The sequence below is a fragment of the Pinus tabuliformis genome, chromosome 8, assembly GCF_031772625.1.
Source record: "Pinus tabuliformis cultivar Carrire ecotype Pingquan chromosome 8, CPIR1, whole genome shotgun sequence".
Lineage (NCBI taxonomy): Eukaryota > Viridiplantae > Streptophyta > Pinopsida > Pinales > Pinaceae > Pinus > Pinus tabuliformis.
In genome coordinates this window covers 1,830,068,024-1,830,095,273 of record NC_142294.1, presented here as the reverse complement: position 1 = coordinate 1,830,095,273, position 27,250 = coordinate 1,830,068,024, and the positions used below count along the sequence as shown (strand labels likewise).

At 40.1% G+C, this 27,250-nt stretch overlaps 1 protein-coding gene across 1 annotated transcript in view; it reads left to right on the top strand.

The window, feature by feature from the left end:
• The window catches only part of LOC149243589 (putative E3 ubiquitin-protein ligase XBOS32), a 288,655-nt gene that overhangs the window by 166,631 nt on the left and 94,774 nt on the right, over positions 1-27,250 (top strand). Inside the window, exon 10 of the mRNA XM_089374574.1 lies at positions 9,092-9,183. Within this exon, the coding sequence (XP_089230700.1) occupies positions 9,092-9,183 (92 nt within the window). The remainder of the gene's footprint in view (positions 1-9,091; positions 9,184-27,250) is intronic.

Genomic DNA, 27,250 nt, shown 5'->3' with positions numbered 1-27,250 from the left:
GTGTCTGCCTCTCCTGCCTCTGCGTTGGTCTTCTGTTGCTGATCTTGACTCTTTGCTCCGTACTTGCTGCTTCCTGTTGCTCTCCAGACCACTAGTTCGAATTTCTCAGCTAACCTTGCTCCAGAAATCGAACTCACTGGTCTCCCTCAGTGTATTCTCCAACTGACCCTCAAGCCTCTTCGTATACTTTTCTCGTTGGTCCATCAATGACCGAGATTAAGTTCCTAATCAACAACTAAGATTAGATTCGGCTTGATCCATGACTTTTGGACCATTCTAACTCAATTTTATATTAATTCACATTAATATTTTATTCTCCCGAAGTTTAGACTTAGAGACTCCATTAAAAATATTAATTATTTTAATATCTTCCAAACTGGTTAGAGTCTGCCCAAACCATTTCTGGGTTTTGGAGATCTCATGTGCTTTAGCCTCTCCACCAATTTTCATGGCTACATCACATCTGATGCTACCTCAAATCAACAAGCACTAGATATGCAAGAGTATGACAAATGAAAGTTTTAAGGATGTTTTCAGTTGCAGCATGTGAGCAATGGTAGATTGCAGGCCAATGGTGTCAGTGATCTCACAAAGTAGGAACAATAGTGAAGTGAGAGTGGACAAAGATAGCGGTGTCTTGCAGTGGTCATATATGGCATTGGGATTGAACAAAAATGAGTTGTTTAACAACTAGGGTTTGATGTGCAGATAAAGCAAAGGCAAATTATATTGACAAAATTTGTATTATAGTTCTTTTGTATTAATTATTGAGCGTAGGTGGATCTAGTCTGAAAATATATGAAATATGTGTTAGTTTCTGTAACATCGGATGTGTTCTAGCCACAAAATTTGGTGGAGAGGCTAGACTACATGAGATCTTTGAAATCATTTCTGGAAATTCCACCTAGAGTTGGCTTAATTAGATTATTAACCAATTTTTAAATATTTCCTAAGTCTAAACTTAGGGAATATGGTTAATTGATCAAAATTAATTAAGTCTAGGTGCATATCATCTACAAACTCACACGGATCAACTCCAAGATGATCTTAGCCATTGATTAAGATTTAATCTTGGCGGATGGTGCTCCAACAATGGATTATAAGAGGAAGTTGATGGGCACTTGGAGAATAGACACAAGAACACCAACAGTTTGATTTCTTTGGCAGATCGATTTTGAAAGTAGCAACAATTAGCTATCGGAGAGCCAGAAATCGAAGTAGTGAGTGAGGGGTAGGGACAGTGAGGCTGGAGGAAGATTTCCATGTCCAGCGAGTGCATTTGCAGAGAGGTAGAAGAGCCAGAGTGAGGCTGGCGCAGGGGCAACGCAGTAGCCTCTAATGGGCAGTTTAATTTGCAGATTTGGGAAGTCATTTTAGAGTTCCGGTGGCAAAAGAATTTCGCAAAGGCCGGTAGGAACGTTTCCATAGTCAATGGCAAGTAGAAGAGGCAGCTTAGTGTGATATCCGAGTTGTATGATTTTGTGCATGCGCAGAGCCTATGCAGAGTGTGACACATGGAAAGACGTAGAGGGTTTCAGAGGCCAGTTTTCAGTGCCAGATTTGCCTGTGGGGTGAGGAAAATTCCTCTCTAGGATTTTGCCAGTATTTTTTCTGTAGGATTGTCAGATTCGACATCTAGATTATTGTACTCAGATTTTCTCATTGCTGCATAATAATAAAACCCTCACTGCTACATCGGTTTTCCCAAGTTGGGTTTTTCCGAGGACATTTGTCCAAAAATAATGGTGTCATTTTTATTGTGTGTGTGCTAGTATTTTATCAGTTCAGTGCTATTTATTTCCATAGTTTTATTTGTGAAGGTTGCAGTGTGTTTATTTCGATGTTGTTGTAGCAATAAATTGAATAATTAATTTATCAGTTAGAAGAAATAATACTAGTTGTTGTAATAAGATTCCAGTTTTGGAATTTTCACATGGTATTAGAGCGTAAGTGATCAGCCAGGAAGCTCAATAGCAGAGAAGGGAATTTTTCTGTTTAGAAGGAGCAGCAGGTTGAAATTCCTAGAGGTAGCTCAGTGCTTAGATAGGCAAGCCGAATTGCTGGGCAAAAAATTCGATTTTCAGTTGCAGGGTTGTAGAAAAGTCAAATTGCCCAAGATTGTGATTCCAGCAGTCAAAGGGAGTAACTGCAACTCAGATTTTTGCGGAGTAGATTCCTTGGTTGGACGCACAGGGTTTTGCATCTGCAGGACCATCGTCGGATGGAAGAGAAAAGCACACACAACAGAGGGAAAATTTCTCTCAGGGAACTTCGAGTCTCAGGAGTTCGATTTTTCCAGGCAGATTGGCAGTAGCAGCGAGTAGATCTACGCATTCCAGAAGGGAGTATGAGTAGTAGAACAGTAGCCAAGCAGAAGGAAAGATGGGTTTTTCGATAGTTTTTGAGATGGCCACAACAGGGCTTAGAAATCATGATAGGTTGGAGGGTTCCTCTAACTATGTCATTTAGAAGGCTAGGATGTGCTTCCTGTTGGATGAATATGGCCTGAAGCTCTACATAAACAGTGTTCTGGCAGATCCCCAAGATGTGGATTAGCTAAAGGAATATATGAAGGAGATGGCGTGGGCAAGGCGATTGATCCTGGATGGAGTCTGTGACCATATAGTCTCACATATAGTGGCCAAGAGAACGACCAAAGAAATGTGGGATGCTCTCTGCACACTATACTAGGGTACTTTCGAGCAGTGGAAAATGTTCCTGGAGGAGAAGCTTAGATGCATTAGGATGCACAAGGGGGAAGGCATAGATCCCTTCCTCACCAAGATTCAGGAGGTCCGAGATCAACTTTCAATTGTTGGGGCAACACCTCAACCTTTAGAGCTAGTACGATTGACAGTCAACAGTTTCTCAAAGGATTGACAGGTCTTCGTCCAAAGTATATTGGGCAGAGACACACTACTAGGATGGGATAGAATGTCTGCCGATTTGCAGCAGGAGGAATTGAGACGAACTTTACTAAAGAGCTCCATCAGTGGGAATAGACAGAAGGTGGTGAAGGAGGAGGAGAATGTGGCCCTAGAATCTAGGGGGAAGGCATAGATCCCTTCCTGACTAGGATTCAAGAGGTCCGAGACCAACTTTCAATTGTTGGGGCAATGCCTCAACTTTTAGAGCTAGTATGATTGGCACTTAACAGTGTCTTAGAGGATTGGCAGGTCTTTGTCCAAAGTATATTGGGCAGAGACACACTACCAGGATGGGATAGAATGTGGGTTGATTTGCAGCAGGAGGAATGGAGACGAGCTTTATTGAAGAGCTCCATCAGTGGAAACAGACAGAAGGTGGTGAAGGAGGAGGAGAATATGGCCCTAGAATCTAGGGGTCCCAGTCAGGGGTAGGGGGAGCAGAGAAAGAAGAAGGAGTCGTTAAAGGTTAAGTTCTTCAGATGTGGTGAGCTCGATCACTACAACATGCAGTGTCCTCTCAGGAAGAAGGACAAGTCGGAGAAGCAAGACTAGCAGGCAACGTTAACTGAGATCGATAAGTTGCCCTCCAGGTTGGCGGAAGACTTCGCAATGTTGGTAGTCATACCTCCAGGAGTGAGGTGGGGTGACTTGGAATTGTAGCCCTAGAGAGCTACAAAGATTGGGTGGGGTCCTTGAGGAGTCCAGCTCATGGATCATTGCCTGGCTACAGGGGCCCACAATATTTAGTAGCAAGATGGATTAGTGGCAATTGATGCAGTCAGTACCAGAGTGACGTTGCAAACTAGTAGCAGTAAGATGTTGAGGAGCGCAGTGCAGTGTTGGCAATGGTGCAGAGTGGCACGGTGCAAAGTCAGCAGCAACACAAATTCTTCAGTGGACAGTGCAGTGGCTAGTAATAGTCAGGAATCGGGAGATAGATGCATCATACTGAACATGGTTGATTTAGTATTTTGGATGCTTTTAAGTTGTAGTAGTTGCAGTTGCAGCAACAACAAATGAGAGGGAGTTGCAGTGTTGGCAGTGTTAGCAGCAACACAGTTGCAGCATCAGAGTTGCGCAGTAGTTGGTTGGCAGCAACGACCAGACATCAACGACATGACAAAGATAATACAGAGACAAGGTGTTGTGGTAGGATGTGCAGCACTAGAGAGAGAACACAGTCCTCGCTAAGAGGGAGTGTTAGTTTTTGTAGCATTGGATGTGTTCTAGCCACGAATTTTGGTGGAGAGGCTAAAATTCATGAGATCTTCAAAAGCCAAAAATCGTTTTTGGAAATTCCACCTAGAGATGGCTTCATTAGATTATTAACCAGTTTTTAAATATTTCTTGAAGTCTAAACTTAGGGAATATGGTTAATTAATCAGAATTAATTAAGTCAAGGTGCGAATCCTTTAGAAACTCCCATGGATAGACTCCATGATGATCCTAGCCATTGATTAAGATTTAATCTTGGTCGTTGGTGCTCCAATAGTGGATTAGAAGAGGAAGTCGATGGGAACTTGGAAAATAGACACAAGAGCACTAGCAATTCTATTTCCTTGGCAGATCGATTTCCAGAGTAGCAGCGGTTAGCTTCCAGAGAGCCAAAAATTGATTCAGTGAGTGAGGGGCAGGGATAATGAGGCTGGGGGAAAATTTCCAGATCTAGCGAGTGCATTTGCAGAGAGGCAGAAGAGCCATAGTGAGGCTGACGTAGGGGCAACAAAGTAGCCTCTAATAGGCAGTTCGATTTGCAGATTTAGGAAGTCATTTTAGAGTTCCGATGGAAGAAGAATTTTGCAGACGCTGGGAGGAAGGTTTTCAGAGTCATGGAAAGCAGAAGAGAGGCAGCTCAGTGTGAGATCTAGGTTGTACGATTTTGTGCCTGCGCAAAGCCTATGTAGAGGGTGACGTAGGGCAAGATGTAGAGGATTTCAGAGGCTAGTCTTCAGTGCTGGATTCGCTTGTGGGGTGAGGAAAATTCCTCACTAGAATTTTTCCAGTATTTTTCTTTGTAGTATTGCCAAATTTGACATCGAAATTATTGTACTCGGATTTCCTCACTGCTGCATAATAATAAAACCCTCATTGTGGCAGCGGTTTTGCCAAGTTGGGTTTTTCCAGGGACATTTGTGCAAAAATAATGGTGTCATTTTATTGTGTGTGTGCTAGTATTTTCTTAGTTTCCATCGCTATTTATTTCCGTAGTTTTATTTGTGAAGGTTGAAGTGTGTTTATTTCGATGTTGTCATAACAATAAACTGAACAATAATTTATCAGTTAGAAAAAATAATACCAGTCTCTACAATAGGATTCCAGTCTTGGAATTTTCACAAAATGATCCATTCGTTGATTATGGTGGCTGGGTGGTGCCAGGGCAGGTTGGAGCCTGCATAGTGCATTGGAGAGTCCTTCTGGTTGCAGCTGGTAAACAAGGTCTTGGAGCATCCTTCAGGCTGGAGCCTGAAAATTGGGGCATTGGAGTGTTGTTCTAGTTGCAGCAGTTAAACAGGGCATTGGACGGTCCTTCAAGTTGGAACTTGTAAACTAGGGGGTTGGAGCCTCCCTCAGTTGGAGCTGGAAATATTGATGTACATTTTATTGAAGACAAATATTAAGAAGTGTTCAATGTATTTTGTTCTGAAGGGGTTTCCACTGAAAAATCTGTTGTCCACTGTCTTTATGTTTGCACATTGTTGAATGGTGTAGTTTACTGTTGATTTATCTTACATCTGATGATAATGTTAATTAATGCTCTATAAAGTTAAAAATATACTAATTGAAGAGAAACACTGATTCACCCCCCTCTCAATATTTCCAACAACAAGCCCTACTATTGCCATGCTATTAATGGCATCCTTTTACGTACATTTTTAACATTATCATTCATTGACTCAAGATGTTCGAGAGTGGTTCCAGCCAGTGTTCTAAAAACCGTTTTCAAAAACTGGTTACCGGTCAAACCAGCCGGTTAGCAAGCTGGCCGGTCCGAACTGGCCAAAAAACCCGGTTTGGAAGGCAGTTTCTCCAATTTTTGGCCCTTACCGGTGAAAACCGGCTGGTTTAGGACGGAACTGGCCGGTTTGTATCAAACCGGCCGGTTCCGTCCTAAACCGGCCGGTTTTAGGCATGCCCACCATAACTTGCAAAAAATCGGATTTCTAACTGTGGTTTTGGGGTTTTGGGGGGGAACTAAGGGTGTTTTCCCTCCAAAAACACCCTCTCCAAGCTATAAGAGGCCCCTCTCACTCTCATTTGTCTCACACAACTGATTTGGAGTGTTTGTGAGTGTTTGTGAGTTTGTTTGTGAGCTTGGAGAGTGTTGAGTTTTTGCTGAATTAGTCATCTTGGAGTTGGAGTTGGAGCTATTTTGGAGATAGTGTGTAGCTGTCAGTGGAGTTGCCATCTTCAAGAGGAGGCTAAGGAAGCTAGTTTGCATTTCCAGGTAAGGATTTGCACTTGAAAATTCCTTGACTGTTGTCCATGAATTAATTTTTTTTATGTGTTATAAACTTCTCACTTCTATGATCTACCATCCAGGGCGTCATCATGCCTCCAAAAGCCAGGGATACTGCATGGGCTCATTGTGATATGATTGATGGCAAAATGATCTGCAAATATTGCCAAAAATCCATTCAAGGAGGGGGTATTAACAGGTTCAAGCAACACTTGGCTGGGATAGGAGGCCATGTAAAGCCATGTGGAGCACCAAATGAAATAATAGGGCATATTAGGGCAGAATACCTTCAGAAGTTTGAGACTCAAGTCACTGAACCAATAGAGAAGTTTGTGACTGCAAAGTTTGGGAGTCGAGACTCAACCAACTGAGTTTGATCATGATGACTGAGACTCATGAGAAGTTTCAACTTCAAGTGATAATGTTGATCACTATTATAGTATTTACTATTATCATATATGTAGAGTCTAGACTGAAGTCTTGTAGTAGGCCACTGGCCCCATAGTTTGTAGGCTTTGTTTTTGCACTCTAGAGGCCATTTAGAGCCTCATTGCTTATGTATTTTGTCGATGATATGTATTGCACTCGGTGCCATTTCGATATGTTCACCTTTACATGGTATATAAATGAGCAATCTTTGCATATTTTGTCTCTATTGGCTTGGAATCATGGTTTTAAATCTTAAAAATAGTTTTTTTCATTAAAAAATAGTTATTTAATGTATTTTTCTAAAACCGGTTCGTTTAGACCAAACCAGTCTCAGTTAGACCGGTTCTGGTCGGTAAACCGGTTCATTAGGTGGACTGGTCCGGTCACCAGTTCCGGTTTTAAAAACATTGGTTCCAGCCCTACTATTGCCATGCTATTAATGGCATCCTTTTACGTACATTTTTAACATTATCATTCATTGACTCAAGATGTTCGAGAGTGGTTCCAACATCATTGGATTTCATATGGAAAAGTAGAATTTTAGATTCCACTCAAAACTTAACAAACTTCAAAAGGATTCTTTTGTCCCCAAGGATGGGCAAAGTGTCTGCAAGGCTTCTTTTGTCCTTGAGGATAGGCAGAGTGTCTGCAATGCTTCTTTTGTCCCTGAGGATGGGCAAAGTGTACGCCCGAAACGTCAGACATTTCAGCCTACTTATATAGTTAAGCTCCATAAGTCTATCTACAAAAGGACTAAGGATTTCAAGATTGCGGGGTTGCAATGTCTCCATTGTATTCTATCATGTGCGAAGCTATTGAACTAGCATTTAATCAAGAGCACCAAGACCTCTATGTATCTTGATGTTAGTGGCATTGATTTTTGAACTCCTATGTATCCATTACTCAAACAAAATCTTGACTTGACATCTTAAGCTTTTTTCTATCTTATTTTAATGCTTAGAGGGTGATAACACTGACGAAGATCCCAATATAGGAAATTATATTGATGATATGTAGTTATTTGTTGTAGAGCCTTTTTGTTGATGTATTTTTGGTTCAGAGATGGATCACACTTGGTGTTATTTTGGTTATATGAACCCTTACGTGCCATGTAAATGATAACTTTTGCATATTTGTGTATAAATGGTTTGGATTCATATGGATGCACGCCAATATATATGTTTTTCTTTAAAACTTAAATATTTTATGTATTTTTGGTTGACCAGTTTTTTGGTTCGTTTTTTTAACTGGTTTTGGTCTAGTTCTGACTGGTTCCCTGTTTGGGGGGTCTATCAGTGTGGTCAACAGTTTGGTTCTGATAACATTGCTACACACTAAAGCATGCTAGTTTCTCTATTCCATACCATCTAAAAATTACAATCAAATCAATGGTTGGAGAGGAAATAAAAATAATAAGTCTGGACAGTAGGTATAAATTGATGTTCTTAAAATTATTATCTCTCCTAATGTGATACATTATTTTTGTTTTCAGACTTATTTGTGGCATTGCAGATAGTATAAGCATGTACAACAGTATCACCATTTTTCACAAGTATAACATATATCAAGTGATTATAAGGCTTTCATAGCACATTGCCTTTTGCATGAATTGTTTTGGATTAAGGCTGTGTTACAATATTATGAACCTCCAACGCATTTCGGGTAGAGAACGTTTCGGGGAGAGAACACACGAAGACTCACAATATTGTAATACAGATTTAATCAAAATAAAAAATAACAGATACTTTTAACCATGGCTTCAAAGAAGTGAGACAAGTTGAGGACTTACGTGTAGTTAATACAGAATATTGCATTCTCCAATCCCAAATATTCTGCCTCCTGCAACCAAACTTTGGGAGTACATCTTTTTGTATATAGCCAGTAATCTAATATGAGAATTGGAAGGTAGATACCTTTTGGTGTTCTAGTTCAGTTTAATGCTTTGTGTGTATGTTTTGAGTGAATGATTTATCTTAAATGCCAAACCTGTATATATGAAAAGTGTTAACCATTTTAAGCTTTTTATAGAAATTCAACAATAATTCAACGCTATTCTGAGTGCTGATTTATATCAGAAGGTTCTCTTTTCCCGTCTTTATGTTTGATTTTGTTTTTTGACATGATAAACACTTGATTGAAGTTGTTAAATAAAAGAGATTTGAAAGGGTCTAAACTCGGCCCTCCATTAGCTTTTCTGATATTTTTACATTATTAAAACTTTGGATACCATTTTAAAGAATACGTCTTTTATTTTTATTGTTTCTTTCATATTTCACAGAGATTGTGGATGGAGAAATTCAGATCCCCTGCCTGTAGGAGTTGAACCATGTGCTGTATGTATTGAACGGAGATGTACAGTTGCTGCTGAAGGTACAGTGTCTCTAAAGTGGACTTCAAAACCTTTTGCTAATAGAAAGAAAACATGGTTTTCGGTATAATACAAATGCAGTTATCATGATTGTCTTAAAGAATGAACACACAAAACATTAAATCATTGTTGAAAATATCATTCTTGGGAATATATTGCTGACGGAATAGAAATAACTTATTGGAAATAGTGGGGAAAATATCGGCAAGCATAAGCTTGGACGCGAAGAACTTGGAAAAGGTGGCAACCTGAAAAATGCAGAATTATCAGGAGAAACTGGAGATTTTGCAGCACTGCAATAAAATATGACTAAGCAATCTACATGCCAGGGATATGGCAAAAGGAACCATTTTTTCACAAAACCACTGGTTACAAGCCATTGGACCCGACACCAGCAAATCTACTCTCTGAACTTGAACATAATGCTAAGTTACCAGGATTCAGATACAGATATGGATCCGGATCCGGATTCACTAGTTTTTTGAAAATCCAGGATCCGGATAGGGCAAGGACTCGTCAAGTACAAAAAATATAATAATGTTAATAATAGACACAAAATATATACTTCTTAATATATTTTTGTCTTGACATATCAAAATGTTAAAATGCATACCTCAATTACTTCTCTATAACCTTTTTTTGGTATAACATTTAAAAAAAATTATATTATGCACTAGTATAGAGTGAGACCTAGAAATTGTTTGATAACTTTAAGAACCTTTTACTAATAGAAGTCCTAGCAATTTCAAAGATATAATGGCTATCATAATTTTATATGAATGCAAACTTAAGATATATTTTAAGATTATCAGGACAAAACTAAATTATCAGAACACACCTATATTTTAAGATTATCATGACAAAACTAAATTTAAAATTATATATATATTTGAAATTTTTATAAATTATAAATTTTAAATTAATTAATCAAAATTGAGAAAAAATATATTTTAAAATTCCAATATATAAATCAAAACTAAATTTAAAATAATAAACAATATAATTTATACAGATCCGTTTCCACACATATAATCCGGGATCTGTTTGTGAAGGCGTGGAGCACAGACACGACATATGCACCCGGTAGTGTGGAAAACAACGCTCGAGATCCTGAGCTTTTCAATGATACATGCAGGTCATTGAACTCAACAAGTTTGGAATACTGGACTCACTATTTTAAGTCAGATCTTGGGCATTGAACTCATGATTTTAAGCCTTATCACATGGGGCCAATGCCTGTAAGGCATTGAACTCATCAATAAATAAAAAGAACAAAGTGAACTCCCAACAAATTAAACTATTAACATAAAAACTAAGCCCCAAAAAATATTATATAACCATTCACATAAAAACTAAACACAAAAAAATATTATATAACTGTCAGTTGTAAGGGTTGAGGGTTATTTCTAGGGGATCGGTGGACACACAAATAAAAAATATGTTTAACTCGTAAGTATACAAAAAGGTATATGCTCTCCTTGGAATGGTGTCAGTTTCGGTGTAATTTTGACGATCATAAATTTTCCCTTGCGAGCAGAACATGAGATGAATTGCAAAATATGCATCACACAAAATAACACACACACACATATATATTTTGACAGGTCGTTCTTCGGAATTGGAGTGATCTTGTAATTTGGGTTCGATTTGGTCTTGTGATGGATCAAACTAAAAAGGTCGGTCGATACAGAATACAAATAGTTGTCCGAGAAGGGGAGAAGAAGATGAGTAGGTGGAACTATGTTGTGATTGCTCACTAGCCCACCACTGTGAGCCATTCCTGCGCCGACAACTTTGCTCGTCCTCACGACGTTAACCTCATCATAGCAAAATGTACACGAATTCAGACTCATTCTTTTAGCACCCACAACCATTTGCAACAAATTCTAGAAGCAATAATCTATGGCCGAATTACGGCGCTCGAGCTTTTCAGACCTAATGGGCAACAACAGGATTATCTTTTCATTTGAATAGAAAAATATAAGTTCTGCATTCTTTAGTGCATTGCTTAATTTGGCCAGTTTATCACTTGGGCAATGGGAGAAATCACAGATCCAATTTGGCGTCCTGTAGAAAATGGGCAGATCCAGATTTGAACTATGTACTTGATGCTGGAGGTGTTGGGCATCCAATGGAGCTGTTATATACGAAATCGTGAGGCCAAGTGAGGCGAGAAGCTTGCCCAATTCCAAAAACGGAATTAAATGGCCTTGCCAACTACATGGAACAAGCACTACATGGGGTTTGCTTTCTCCCATTAGCAGAAGTACAGTAATACCAACAATGAGCTTCTGCAGTAATATTGATCTACTGATATGGAAAATTTTCCAACTCTGGCCTTGGTTGTATATATTTCTTACAACGACATTGAATTGAATAAAATTTCAAACGAACTTTGTCGATAAAATGTGGAATCGTGGGGAAAAGTTACGCTCAAAGATGATGTAAATTATACGCTCACGGAAAAGTTACACAGTAGCCATTTCCAAATTTCAGGATCTGGTTCCAGATTTCAAGATCTGTTTCCAGCCAACATAGATATGCCACGTGCCGGTTCTTGGATGTATTCTGATCAAAACCGTGGATCTTGGACCCCAGAGGGCTGGATCCGGTAACTTAGACATAATGTGATAATGTTATAAGAGTATATAAGAGATAAGAAGTTGATTGCCTTGTGATTTATATGATGTGATTGTAAAAGTAAATTTATTTCTTGCTCATCTAGGGTTGGGTTAGGCTGTGTAAACATGCTAAATTATGTCACTGCTGGAATATTCACCAATACTGAGAGCGGGGTGAATCCGTATTGGACACTTTTTAACAATTTTAATTATATCATGTAAACATTAAATAGTTAACGACAACATTCAACAATGCACAACATCAAAGACATAACACAAGAGATATTTAGGTGGAAGCCCTTCTGAGAGAAAAACAACCAACACTTTTAATATATGTCTTAAAGATTACATCAATAGGAGGCTCCAACTTTCAAGATTCTCTAGCAACAACTGGAAAGAAGCTCCAACCCCTTGATTTATTAGCTCCAATTGGAAGGATTCTCCAACACCTTGGTTTTACCAGTTCCAGTTGGAAGGATTCTCTGACACCTTGGTTTTACCAGCTTCAATTGAAAGGATGCTTCAACAACCTACAAACTTCAACTTTTTTTAGCACCACCCTACAACTCTGAAGTATTCTCAGGCTCCAACCTGAAGGAGACTCCAATCTGTAATGTTGCCATTTTTTATGAGTGCTAAATTCTCTAAGAACTTTTGCCAATTTTTGGTGATGTTAAATAAAAAGGAGAAAAATATTATTTTGAGAGAGAAAAGCAGAAATTATTATTTTAATGGAGAATGACGGTAAATAATATTTTATTTAAGAATGGAGGAAAATTATTATTTTATTGGGGAATGACAGCAAAATAATATTTTATTGAGAAGGGAGGCAAATTATTATTTTATTCAAAATGGCGGCAAAAAATCTCCTAGTGGAAATTGGGCCCCACCAATAAAATAATAGAAAAAAGGAGGATCTAGAAGCTAGAGGGAGGCTCCATGAAAAATTATAAAAGGAGGGGGAACTCAATTACATATCATTCTATCTTATCATTTCTATTTGACATTTGAGAAGAAGCTCAAGCAGGTTTCGAAGAGTTTCAAGCGATACTCAATAGCTAATTTTGGTGGACTTCCAGTGCTACCCTAGTCAGCTTTACGAGAAGATTATCTCAGATCTTCCAACTGGGCATATTGCATAGATCTAATTTTCATTGGTTGCGGGAATCTCCAGCAATGGCGTTTAATTTGCTTATAGGAAGTTTCAGTTTGGTGATTTAATTTGGTTGCCGATCTTCATATCCTCCAAGGGCTGAGTATATTTTCTTTCAAGGAGATAGAGTACCAAATCAAGAGGGATGAATTTAGAAGGACACTTGTCAAGACCGATTGCTAATTCAGATTGCATACACAGTAATCGCTCAAGGCCATATCAGTTCATCTAGCAGCCAGTGTTTGAATCCTTAAGGAGATTATCTCTTATCCATTCATGTTTGCAAAGCACATGGCATATTATCAGCTGAGGACGGGTAGTTGTTTATGTGCAAGAGTGAAGAAAGCCATTCAGAAAACAAGGCCAAATTTATAAGGCATACGGAGGGCTGAATTGTTTACATTTGGCACATAGTTCATAACGCTTCCCAAAGGCTGAGATATTCCACATTCAAACAATTTTTTAGTGAGGGAATCAAACCCCAAGGTTGGTGGTCCAAAAGTATCCTTAGGAGAGATTGAACTCTTCATCATTTCCCCAAGGGTTATCAATTAATCTCAGAGTTTTACTAGAACTAAAGCAGCTGACTTATTTGTATCAAAAAGGGAAGATTGAACTCTATAATGCTGGTGCCATGCGTTGTGTTCAAACTCAAATAAATCTGATGCATTAAAGGGACTGCTGTAGCACGAGTTTGGGACTGCTGTAGCACGAGTTTGGGACTGCTGTAGCACGGATTCTTTGGACTGTGTGTGGCTAGTTTCTAGTGCTGGAATATCATTTAGTTAGCTGGTCGTTTTATGGGCAGGAGACATTGCATTTACCAGTCAATAAAGGGTTGAATCTACTGTGCCTTCAGTGGTAAGGGTTGCTGGTGTATTCCTGGACAGATTGATAAAGTTAAAGATCAACTACAGCCATTCTGGAACCCTATTCTTGAGTTTGCACAGCTGGAATATTGAAGGTTCGTATGCTGAAATTAAACCCTGGTTCTACTTCTCTTATATGCACTTTGTTTCCATAATTTAAATCAAAAGAAAGGAGTGGTTCTTGGTTATAATCACTGCTATGTAAGCTAATATCAGCCCTATATGTATTTCTGAGTTTAATATAAATCAGTCCATGATGATTTGGAGTTTCATTTGGGGTGTGTTAAGTGTTATATATGTTTATTTGAAAGCCAATCCTAAGAAGTCACCTATGGTGCTTGCATATTCAACCTGTTTGTTAAAATACCTCAGTAAACCAGAATATGTAAACTCAAAAAATTTTGTGGATTTGTCAAGAGGTTCCGGAAAAGGAACATTACAGTGGTATTATAGCATGATTTTGGCCAAGTGTGGGGAAGCTAGCAAGATCATGGAAGTGTTAGACATGCATGCATACTACATAGTGATTGGTGAATTTATGGACACTCCAATGATGCAAAAATAGAGGAGTACACAGGGAAACATGGAGGAGTTGATGAGGCAGAACCAACAGTTGGTGAGGCAGAACCAATAGATTCTAGAGAGGATGCAACAAATGATACATAACCAATAGAGAAGACATGCACATGTACGCACAACCCAGCAGAACAACAATCATTCGTATGGCCAGTATAGCCATCCTACCATGCCTCATTTCGTGGATGAACTTGAGAGAAAGAGAAAGTTGGACACCTTTGCAGACTTGATGAGGTCTTTCATAGAGGGGATTGATGAGTATGATGCATTAGACCCCAGGGTCAGGAGGGCTCTATCATTTGGGGAGTTTTGTAATTTGAAGGAGAAGCATATATCAAGAGCTAGATCTTCATATAGAGGGGGACATTTAGAAGATGAGATTTGGAGAGACGTCGGGAGGAGGAACTTTGGCTTTACAGATCAGGAGCCGTGGACCCCATGGCGCAACTACTAATGTTAATGGGTATTCATATAAAATTGGGTTAGAAGGTTCCAAAAGTCATGGATCAAGCCAAATCTAATCTTAGCTGTTGATTAGAGATTTAATCTCGGCCGTTGAAGGACCAACGAGAAAAGTATAAGAAGAGGCTTGAGGGTCAGTTGGAGAGGACACTAGAGTGATCAATCATTCATTTTGCTAGAGTGGGGTTGCTAAGCAGAAGTGAATCAGTGATCGCTGCGAGGGGCAGTGAGTATTGGACATAGAGGCAGAGACAGTACTGAGAGACCAGTGCAGAAGTAGGGAGAGCGAGAGCAGCAGCTAGTGCAGGCCACACAGAGCCCAGCAGAGACAACATAGAGGCCAGAGGGACTGCGTCATCCACACAGAGGCTAGAGGGCTGATGCAGAGGGTCCCAGAGGCTACATAGTGCCTCAGAGGGCTGACGCAGAGGTCAGAAGGGCCAGCGCTAAGCTTCAGCTGTGCCGAAGAGGGTTTCGTGGGATAGGTTTTCTGAATACCTGTTTCCAAATATATAGGTATTGCTGCCATGTATTTTTCTTTGTCGGGTGAGCCGGATAGGCACCCAGTTGTACTCAAGGAAATACTGCATAATAATAAACCCTCAGAATAGTTGCACTGATTTCCTGCATTAGGTTTTTCCGGGGACATTTGTCCAAAAATATCGGTGTCACTAATGTGTTTGTTTTCTTTTAGTTGATGATCTGTAGATGTTGTGACTGTAGTGTGTTTATTTCGGTATTGAAATGTTTTAAATAACTTGTTCAGAATTTACAAGTAGAAGAAATAAACTAGCAGAATACAAATTAATTTTCTAACGGATAGACTTAGAAAATTCAACAATCAGAGTCAGATTCTTCTAGTGACAGGGTGAGAGCATCTCACTACTTGGTTTGTCGAGTTTCTCTTTGTATATGATAGCCAATTGGGCCTCCAACACATTGTACATAGAATTACCACTGCATAATAATAAACCCCTCAGCTGCTGCACTAGTTTTCCCACACTGGGTTTTTCCGGGGACATTTGTCCAAAAATAACCGTGTAGATGTGTTGTGTATTTCTTTCTTGTTCAGTTTCTTGTTTCTGCATTTTATTTAAATGGTGAAGGTTGCAGTGTATTAGATTCGGTGTTTACTGTAGGAAACAATAAATAATATTGTTCAGAAATTAACAAATAGAAGATATATAATCAGTTGCTGCAGTAGAAATTTGGGCCTCCAAATTTTCACAACCACTGCTTTGACACAGGAGGGATGCCAACTGATTCAAGATGGTGTGGTAGCTGATTCAAGATGGTATGGTAGCTGACAGTCGTATCCAACAATGCACAGAGGGGTGCAACTGGGTGCAATCGTGTGCCAAGGGGCTCAAAGATACATGTTTATATGCAGGGGAGCGCAGGGATGCTTGGTCATATGTAGTGATGTGTGATGCTACCCATTGGGGTTTTGGAGTGTTACCTCCAGGGAGACCGCTTGATAGGGACGACAAGCATGCCATTGAGTGTAGCTCACCTAAGATCGATGAGGATGCAGATGAGCATCATCTGATGATATCCATGGGGAGTCGTGTGCCTGTCTCACTTCCACATTGTTTATAGGGGCAAAGGAGTTGGATGTTGTCCCTTGTTGCCTTCATCGGCAGCAGGATGGATAAGGCTCACTCGAGACAGTTCGTTAGGACACATAGTACCTAGATAAAGACTTCTTAGCAGTTGCATTTGGCAAGGCACAAGCTCTCAGGTATGGACTTGGGGGGAGTGCATGGTTTGTTATAGAGGTAGTGTATGCTCCATTCTTGATTTCACACTTAGGAAGGTGACCGTGAGGGAGCTGCATGGTGCACTTTCAACAGGATAACCCGAGGCGTTATGCACACATGAGGTATAGGGGATAGTATACTTCGTCTACAAGAGGGTATCCAGACTCCAGGCAGTGATCAGGTGCATCATCAAGAGTTGGGGTAGTAGATTTCGCTGTGCATTTTAGCAGGAACAAAGCAATTTTGGCACAGGCGGGAAAAATTCTTGTTCCTTGGTGCCCATCTATTGGATACATACAGGGGTCAGAGACAAGGCACAAAAGGGTCCCAAGAGCTAGCAGTAGGTCACAACAGCAGGCAGGGAGGTTTGGGAGTTGTGGACCTCTAGTGTGGCTATGGGATCCAGGGATCCAGTTGATTGGTGGGACACTCCACTTCTTGGTGAGTACGACCATGATAGTAGGAGATCCAATTCATTCTCTTGTTGGCACATGGGGGATCATTGAGGCTTTCATCATATGGCGAGGCAGGTTGTTGCTCATGATTAGGGCTAGCCATGGAGTGGTAGGCCCTGGCATTGCTGAGTTGCCTTCGCAGGTTGAGGAGAGCTTTGATCATTACTGATATTGTGGTCGAGAGTTATAGGAGAGGAGGCTCCGGTACGAGCATGTTGGGCAGTTAGTCATGACCGGGATGTTGCAATATCAACAGGATGGTTTCATTCAGTGACGGGCATGGGACCTTGGTATTGAGAGATTCCTCCATGGCAGGATGGTGCATGGATCTGGGGTAGTTCATTGGCACATTTGGGACCCTAACATTAGCTAGGCCAACTTTTGGAGCAACAACATATTGACTGTGGACAAGCAATTTTTGGCGGCGAGGATTGTAATGTTCCCAATTTTTGTGAGTGCAAAATTTACTAAGGAGTTTTGCCAATTTTTGGTGATATTAAATAAAAAGGAGTAAAATATTATTTTGAGAGAGAAAAGCAGAAATTATTATTTTAATGGAGAATCGAGACAAATAATATTTTATTTGAGAATGGAGGAAAATTATTATTTTATTGGAGAATGGTGGCAAAATAATGTTTTATTGAGAAAGGAGGCAAATAATTATTTTATTCAAAATGGCGGGAAAATGTCTTCTAGTGGAAATTGGGCCCCACCAATAAAATAATAGAAAAAAAGGAGGATCTAGAAGCTAGAGGAAGGCTTCATTAAAAAATATAAAAGGGGGGGGAACTCAATTGCAAATTATCCTATCTTATCATTTCTATTTGACATGTGAGAAGAAGCTCAAGTGGGTTTCGAAGAGTTTCAAGCGAAACTCAATAGCTAATTTCGGTGGACTTCGAGTGCCACCCTAGTTAGCTTTAGGAGAAGATTATTTCAGATCTTCCAATTCGGAATATTGCAGAGATCTAATTTTCATTTTTTGCAGGAGGCTCCAACAATGGGGTTTAATTTGTTTACAGTAAGCTTCAGTTTGGTGATATAATATGGTTGTTGATCTTCATATCCTCTAAGGGCCGAGTACATTTCCTTTCAAGGAGATTGAGTACCAAATCAAGAAGGACAAATTTAGGAGACTTGTCAAGGCCGAGTGCTAATTTAGATTGCATACACAATAATCCCTCAAGGCCAAATTAGTTCATGTAGCAGCCAATGTTCGAATCGTCAAGGAGATTATCTCTTATCCATTCATGTTTGCAAAGCACAGGGCATATTATCAGCAGAGGACGAGTAGTTGTTTATGTGCAAGAGTGAAGAAAGCCATTCAGAAAACAAGGACAAATTTATAAGGCATAAGCAGGGCCAAATTGTTTACATTTGGCACATAGTTCATAACGCTTCCCAAAGGATGAGATATTCCACATTCAAACAATTTTTTCAATGAGGGAATCAAACTCCAAGTTTGGTGGTCCAAGAGTATCCTTTGATGAAAACTTGACTAAACTGAGAGGGGAAGTCAATCAGTGTACTATATATTCACAGGCATTAAATTTTTCTTCAATCTCACTAACTGAACCATTACATGAGCAACTTAGCAAATGATGACCAACAATTTGAATATGTGAACAACAATTAATAAGAAAACTAAATCATCATATCAACACATAATAATAATGCATATTGACACCAGAGATACATGGAAACCCATAAAGGGAGAAAACCACGATTTTATTATTGTTGTATGCAAACTTCAAAGGCAAGCTCCTACTCCTTATTGTTGATTTGGGGTAGCTTCGGATGTGCTCTAGGCCTCAAATTTTGCAGGGCAAGCTTGGGCACATGTATTTGAAAGAACCCAGAAAGAGTTTTGGGAAATTCCACCCAGAGACAATTTTATTAAAATAATTAATATTTTTAATAGACTTTAATGGGTATTAATCTAATTGTGGGTGTAACTTCTAGAAGAAGACGAAGATCAAGCCAAAATGATCTAAGCCTTTGATTAAGAGTTAATCTAGGCCGTTGGTTGTTCAATAGAAATATATAAGAAGGGGCTTGAGGGTCATTTGGAAAATACATCGAGAGATCAAGAGATCAAATTTCTGAAGTGAGAAGTTCTCAAGAGGAAATTTTGATTGAGTAGATTGCTTGCAGTGAGGGGTAGTGAGTATCCGGAAGGAGGAAACTTTCCTAGGTCAGAGAGTACAAGGCAGAGAGGGAAAAACGACGTCCAGAGAGAGGCAAACACTAGCCCATGCAGAGCTGACCCAGTGGTAGCACGGACCTTAGAGGGAAATTGAATTCATGCTGAGGAAATCGAGTTTCAATAGCCAGGAGACGAGTTGTGAAACTAGGAGATAGAAATTCGAGTTTTCTAGCCAGTAGAGGGTCCAAAGGAGCAGTGTGATACCCAACACGGGTGATGCAAGAAATTGCGTGGGAGGGACGCAGTTCTGTGCAGATGCTACACAAAGGCTCCAAGTTTAGCATGATTAGGCTCAGATTTTTCTAGTGACAGGGTGAGATCATCTCACCATTCATTTTGTCCAATATTCTCTCTTTATTGGATTACTAGTTGAGTATTGGATTACTAGTTGAGTATCCAAGAATTGTACTCAGATTTTCTCTTGCATAATAATAAAACCCTCAGATTTGCTCAATGTTTTAAAACTTCGACTTCGACTTCGACTCCGGCTCCGACTCCGACTCTGCATCAACTTGGTCGGCTCGATTTCAATGACTCGGCCGTTGTAAAAAATACATTAAATATTTATTTTTCTATAGAAAAACATAATTTTAAAGATTGTCATTCATGTTTCCAAACACACAACATTAGAATATAGATAGAAGACAACATATGATCAAAGTAGGCTCATGAATATATCCATTATATCAAAATGGCACCCAGTGCATTGTCCAATACATACCAGTGTTTTTAAAACCGGAATCGGTGACCGGACCGGTCCACCTAATGAACCGGTTTACCGACCGGAACCGGTCTAACCGGCACTGGTTTGGTCTAGACTCTAAACGAACCGGTTTTAAAAACATACATTAAATAATTAATTTTTAATGAAACAAAACTATTTTTAAGATGTAAAACCATGATTCCAAGCCAATAGAGACAAAATATGCAAAGTTTGCTCATTTATATACCATGTAAAGGTGAATACATCAAAATGGCACCGAGTGCAATACATATCATCAACAAAATAGCAAAATACATAACAAATGAGGCTCTAAATGGCCTATAAAGTCCAAAAACATTGCTGCAAGCTATGAGGCCATTGGCCTACTACAAGTCTACAGTATACACATGATCAATCATCAAGTTCACTACCACTACTAGTAGTAGACACAAGATCATCATCAGGAGCTACATAGACATCATCTGGTTCAGAGTCTGAGGATGCCTCAGCCTGATCTGCAACCTCAGTATCAATGCCACCAATGACAATAGAAGTGGACCTAATGGAAGCACGAGTTTGTCGACCTGCATGACTAGTGCCTTCCATTGGTTCCTTGCCTTTCCTTGATGCCGCTATTGATCCTGGTTCTGATGCCACCACATAATCTGCTTCATCCCCCGCCAAAGCCATGTCGATATCAAAATCAGCCTCAAACACAGGTTCTTCAGTCTCCTCCAATGTTGCACGAAGCGGGAGCGAAGCGGAAGCGCGGAGCGCGGAAGCGTCATTTTCCAAAAATCTAGGAAGTGAAGCGTCTGCTATATATATATATATATTTTTATATTTTTTTGCATTTATACTCAAAACAAACATCCCAAATACCAAATTAATTGTAGAAGACATGAAAACATGCATATTTTTGCATAAATCAAGATAGATATGGCATCCATGATTCCATTGTAGTTACTAGTATGTACAACAATCATCTATATTCTAGCTATTACAAACATACATCAAATTTTTAAGCATATTATAAAACATAAAACATTTAAGCATATTATAAAACATAAAACATAGAGCATATTATGATTTATCTAGCAAGTGAGCAACTGTCAACATTTGTCATGTCCAAAATTCAAATAATAATGTTTACAAAATATGTCACTTGGTCACCGCCAAGCCAAAAAGGTTCAAAATTCAAATTCACAAGTCTACAAGTCTAATGAGTAATCTATGACAAAAAGAAGTAGATTGTGAATATATCTACTAATCTCTCCTCCTTCCACCACGAATAGAACGTGATGGCGGGCCTCCACGTGGTGGCAATGAAGAAGATGGTCCCTGTGTAAGTCGTGGCACTGGAACTGATGAAGAAGAACCCCCTGCTGTTGGTGTTGAACCATGGAACCTAGGAACCAAGGGACCAGATGGGGGTGGGGGTGGTGGCATATCAACACGGTCATCATCATCCTAGAATCGCTCAAAAAATTCATGCAAAAAAAAAAAACACTAGTTAACAAAAAAATTAAAAACATGAATTAGAGAAATGCTTTATAAGGGAAAATTGGAAAATTCATACCACAATGGACATACCTGGATAAGAGCATCCTCTAATTGCTCTAGTCGCAACACTCCATCCTCCAAATTGGGCTCCTCTGGATTCTTGTCCCAAGTCAACAAGTCTTTATTAGACTTTGCATCTTCACAGTAATGGGACAACAATCGCAAGTTGTAATGAACATAAACCAAGCTCTCTGCCCGGTCTAAATTCAACCTGTTCCTTTTAACACTGTGGATGAAAGAATAAGAGCTCCAACACCTCTCTGCAGAAGAAGTGTTTACCACCTGTGATAGCACCCGCAATGCCAAACTCTGTAGAAGTGGAGTAGGCCCTCCATGCATGTTCCACCACTGAAGAGCAGAAAAATGCTCTCGATCTTGAATTGCATGCATGCTCCCAAATGGACCAGTGTTGCTCGTATAGTTGCTCACCTGTCTCCGTACCAATGCAGCCTCCTCATTATCAGGGATTAATCTACTCAATGCAGCCATATATTTTTCGTGAACCTCTTTATCTTGGTGTGGTTTTTTCCTGCTTCCCCCCCCAGGTGCTGGTGTTGAAAGCCATGATGGATGATAGTATTTAGGTGTCAAAACATATGCTAATGCATGCAATGGAATATTTAGCATTTCCCATCGGTTTTGCACCTCTTCACGAATATAATTGTACAAGGTGGTATCTCTAGGCTCAACAATGTCTTTAATCTGCCCCAACATGCTATCCATTTGCTCATACACCTCCCCAATTACTGGTCGATCTGAATCTGCAAACTTGATTATGTAATAAATTGGTTTGGTGAATTGCAAAACATATTTAACCTGTGACCAAAAGTAACTGTCAAGAACAGTGTCCTTGACTGCATTAGCACCATCTGTGTCAGTGTTAATTTCATCCCATGTTTCAGCACACACCAGATTAGTTAAAGCTTGTCTCACCCTCACTAGCCGCCTAAAGGTGAGGTAATAACTAGCAAATCTTGTCTTTGCAATTTTAAGCAATTGCAACTTGGAGTAAGTGCCATAGAAGTAGTTTACCCTTGTATGCCCTGTGATGAATTTAATGAGCTGCTTCCCTTTCCTGTAAACCTCAGCAATCCACCCACAATCTTTGTGTTTCACAATATCATGCATCAAAAGGTTCAATGTGTGAACCAGGCACCCAGACCAAAAGATGTGTGGATGAGTACGCTCAATAATTTTTCCTGCTAACTTACAATTTGCTGCATTATCTGTGATCACTTGAACCACATTATTCGGACCAACATCTTTGATTGATTTCAATAGGAGATCTGCAATGTTTTGTGCAGTTGCACTGATGGAGGAGGAGTCATGAGATGCAATAAATACTGCACCACTAGAAGAAACACCAAGAACATTTATCAAATGTTGGTTTCTAATATTTGTCCACCCATCTGATACAATGGATACCCCATAATCCACCCACTCATGTGTAAAACGTGTCAAAGCTCTTTGAACCTTAGCTTTTTCTCTTTCTAATAACACTGTTCTAGCTTTCTCATAGTTGGGGGCCTTGTATCCTTTTGGGGCTTCATTGATGGCCTTTACCATGTCATGCCAATAGGGAGAGCGAAGCACATTGAATGGTACACCACAAGCACAAAGAAAACGGACTATCTTTCCATCCACATCATCCCTCCCAGCAACATTAAGGAAATCCCCTATTGTTTTTCTACCTCCAGAGGTTGCAGAAGTACCATGAGGAGATGGGCAACTACCAAATTTAGAGGTTGCACTTGATTCAGAATGAGTTTTTTGTTTCTTGTTTTTTCGTTGTGCAGCCATCTCTATTTGGATGTATTTTTGTCTTTGTTCACTTGAAATGTTTGGGCAAATGGTTACCCCCACAGAACCCTTTTTTTCATCACTGTCCAGCACCCCACAAAGATGCCTCCTCAGACGGGTATATGAACCCGTATATGGTTTTCCTCCATGACAACCATGAGGGCACAAAAATTTGTAAGATCCACCACCCTTTCCCCCTTCAAGTTTGGTCACATAGTTCCACAAGGGATTTGATGTACCTTTCCCATCTTGTGCTTCAGTGTCCCCTTCAAGTTCATCCCCTTCCTCTTCAAACCCTTCCTCCTCATCATACATTGGGTCACTACTATTAGGACCAAGTTCATCCCCTTCCTCTTCCCCTCTATTCCTCACCCTTGCCATCATTAAAACCAAGAGTGGAATGATACATAGAAGCCAAAAGAACACCATCTTGGAATATGGATATAGGTGGTGGACAACCTGTAAATAAAGGAGCAAGTAGAAACAATGGGAAAGAGTAGGAGAGGGAGGAGAAAAATACAATTTTTTTTTCAAAAAAACAAGGGAGTTTGGGGTTTGAACTTACCTCTTTAGCTCTTGTAGATGAAGTCCTCCAAGCTCTTGCTCCAAGCTCCTCCTCCTTCTCCTAGCTCCTCCTTCTTCACTCCTCCAAGCTCTCCTCTCTTCTCCTCTCCTTTCCTCTCTTCTCTTCTCCTCTCCTCTCTTCTCTTCTCCAACTCTCATAAACTCAAAGTGAGAAAATGAGAAGAGAATGGGGGCTTTATTCTTTTCTAAACTCACCCTAAACTGACCCTAACCCACCCCCTCATGCTTAGTTAAGTTAAATTTTAAATGAAATTAAAAAAAAAATATGTTTATTTTGCTGCCCCGCGGGTTGCGTGCGGGTTGCGCCCGGGTGGCTTGCGGGTGGCGTGCGCTTCCGGGCAGGTTGCGTGGCGCCACCTCTTGCCCGAATCGCCTTCCGAAGAGCGATTCCGGGGGCAACGCAACCTATATGGCAAGAATCGTTTTTAAAACCAGGAATCGCGCCACCTCAAATTCGGAATCGCGCTTCTTTTGGAGATTCCGCACGGGTCGCGGTTCCGGGTTAGGATCCGGGGGGGGGGGATTCCTGCAACCCTGGTTTCCTCCACCCATTCTGATGTTGGATCAATATCGTCCAACACAATGGGATCTAGATCAGGAGTTTTTCTTATCATTTGGAGCTCTAATTGCACTTATTGTTTACCCCCAAACCATGAAATCCTGAAAACCATTAAGTCCGCTGAATTTTGAGTGAAATTTAAAATTCTAGTTTCTCCATATGAAATCCAATGAGGTCGAAACCACTCTCAAACATCCTGAGTCATTTCATGGTAATGTTAAAAATTTAAGTAAAAGGATGAAAATGAAAATTAAAGGAAATGTCACTTTTACTTTAAGAATTTAACATTACCATTAATTGCCAACATTGTTAGGGTTGAAACACCCTTAGTCCCCCCCCAAAACCCCTCAAACACAGTCAAAAACAAGTTTTTTTAACTTTATGGTGGTTGTGCCTAAAACCGGCCGGTTTAGGACAAAAACGGCCAGTTTTGTCCTAAACCGGCCGGTTTTCACCGGTTAGGGCCAAAAATCGGGCAAATGAAGGGTCTGACCGGGTTTTTAGGCCGGTTCGGACCGGCCAGCTAGCTAACTGGCCGGTTTGACCAGTTACCGGTTTTTCTGAGCGGTTTTTAAAACTATGATACATACATGATGATAATATAGAGATCAAAACAAAAACACATAACCAAGGAGGCTAGAAATGGTGTTATCCTCCAAAATAGATTGTAAGTCATCAAGGAACTAATACAAGGGTCCAAGATTGTTCCTCACTCCAAGAAAGTCCCAAAGTGCATGTGTACATCTTCAAAAGGTGCATCCTCCACCATGATGTCATCTAGGAGAGACCCTATGTCACCCTTTTCGAGCATGTGAGTGACATGTCTCCCCTAAGGGTAAGCATTGGCATCAAAGAGTGATGTGCTAGCCCTCCTAAGTCATCTCAATGATAACCATCCTCATCTGTGCTTTGGAAGAAGGCACCATCCACCAAAATAGGGTCAAGGCCAACCAGGGGGCATCTTCAGTCCATTTGGGCATATCATCAAATAGTCCAACGTCCAAGATTTTAAGTTTAGTGTTTTAGCATTTGGAGGCTCATCAAAGGGTGTAGCATCACGTGGAATCAACTCAAGGCATGATGCTCATCTTTGGAGGGCCAAGGTTGGGGCCACAAAGTTAGGTTTGCTTTAAGAAAGGGGCAAAGAACCTATTGGAAGGTTTTGAAGAAGAATGAAGCTATCCCTTAAGGAATCTCTACTACATATGTGATACCAACTAAACAAACCTCTCAAGATCAAGCGAGATAAACTTATTTAGGGACAAAAAACCATTAAAGTGTCATCGTGAAAACCTTGGGGTCCCCCAAAAGCAAAAAAATTAATTTTTTTTTTTTTTTTTTAATTCACGGGCCGCTGTCATCCAACCCGGCTGAGTAGGCTCGGACTCAGCCAGCTCAGTAATAACCCGGCCGGCCGAACCGGTTCATTGGCCGAGTCGACCCGGTGAGGCCTTGACTCGGACCAACTCGACCGAATCTTAAAACACTGGATCTGTTGCACCGGTTTTCCTGCATTGGGTTTTTCTAGGGACATTTGTCCGAAAATAACGGTGCCTATTGTGTTGTATTTTCTTTTTTGCTCAATATCTTGTTTCCACTTATAATTTAATTAAGTGAAGGCTGCAGTAGTATTTACTTCGATATTTGCTGTAGCACACAGTTAATAACTTGTATGGATTAACAAGTAGGAGAAGTAATATCAATTGTTGCAGTAGGGATTCCTATTGTGGAATTCTCACATGGTATCAGAGCTGCAAGTGGAACAAGAAGAGTAGTGCTAGAGAACTCAACGCTGAGTAGAAGAGGAAGATCGAAAAGCTGCAGGAGGCAGCAATTTGAAACCCCAAAGAGTTTTTGTGCAGTTCTTAGCCAGAGGGCTGAAATTTCATGGCAGTCTCTCTTTGAGTGAGTCGATGGAGAGAAGGACTTCCAGTTCGAATTTTTGCCGGGCAGGGGGAGCAGCGGTGAAGCCACAGTGTGAGAGAGTTGGTGGATGTAGATTTTTCAGCAGAGAGATTGATGGGCTGAAAGACGTCAGAAGAAAGAAGAGAAGCACAATGAGGGGACTTTTCCTCATGCAGACTTCTCGCCGAGAAGTCTGTTTTCTCATTGGTTGAGCAGTAGCAGTAAGAAGCAGAGAGGAGATTTTCGACATTTTTGGCAGATATTACAACTAGTGGCTTGAGGGATCAGGACAGGTTGGACGGAGCATCCAACTACGTCATCTGGAAGGTTAGAATGCCATTCCTTCTAGATGAACAACGCAATATTTGGTGGACAGCATGTTAGACATCAACAACGCAGAGGATGATGCTTCAAAGTCAGAGCAGTGTGCAACAACAATATATTGCTAGAGTACATTCCTCGCTAAGAGGGAGTGTTGATTTGGGGTAGCATCGGATGTGCTCTAGGGGGTGAATCAGTTTAGTATATTCATGGACATTAAATTTTTCTTCAATCTCACTAACTGAACCATTACTCAGCAACTTAGCAAATGATGACCAACAATTTGAATATGTGAACAACAATTAATAAGCAAACTAAAACATCATATCAACACATAATAATAATGCATATTGACACCATAGAAATGTGGAAACCCATAAAGGGAGAAAACCACAAATTTATTATTGTTGTGATGTAAAGGCAAGATCCTACTCCTTATTATTGATTTGGGGTAGCATCGGATGTGCTCTAGGCCTCAAATTTTGCAGGGAGGCTTGGGCACATGTTATCCAAAGAACCCAGAAAGCGTTT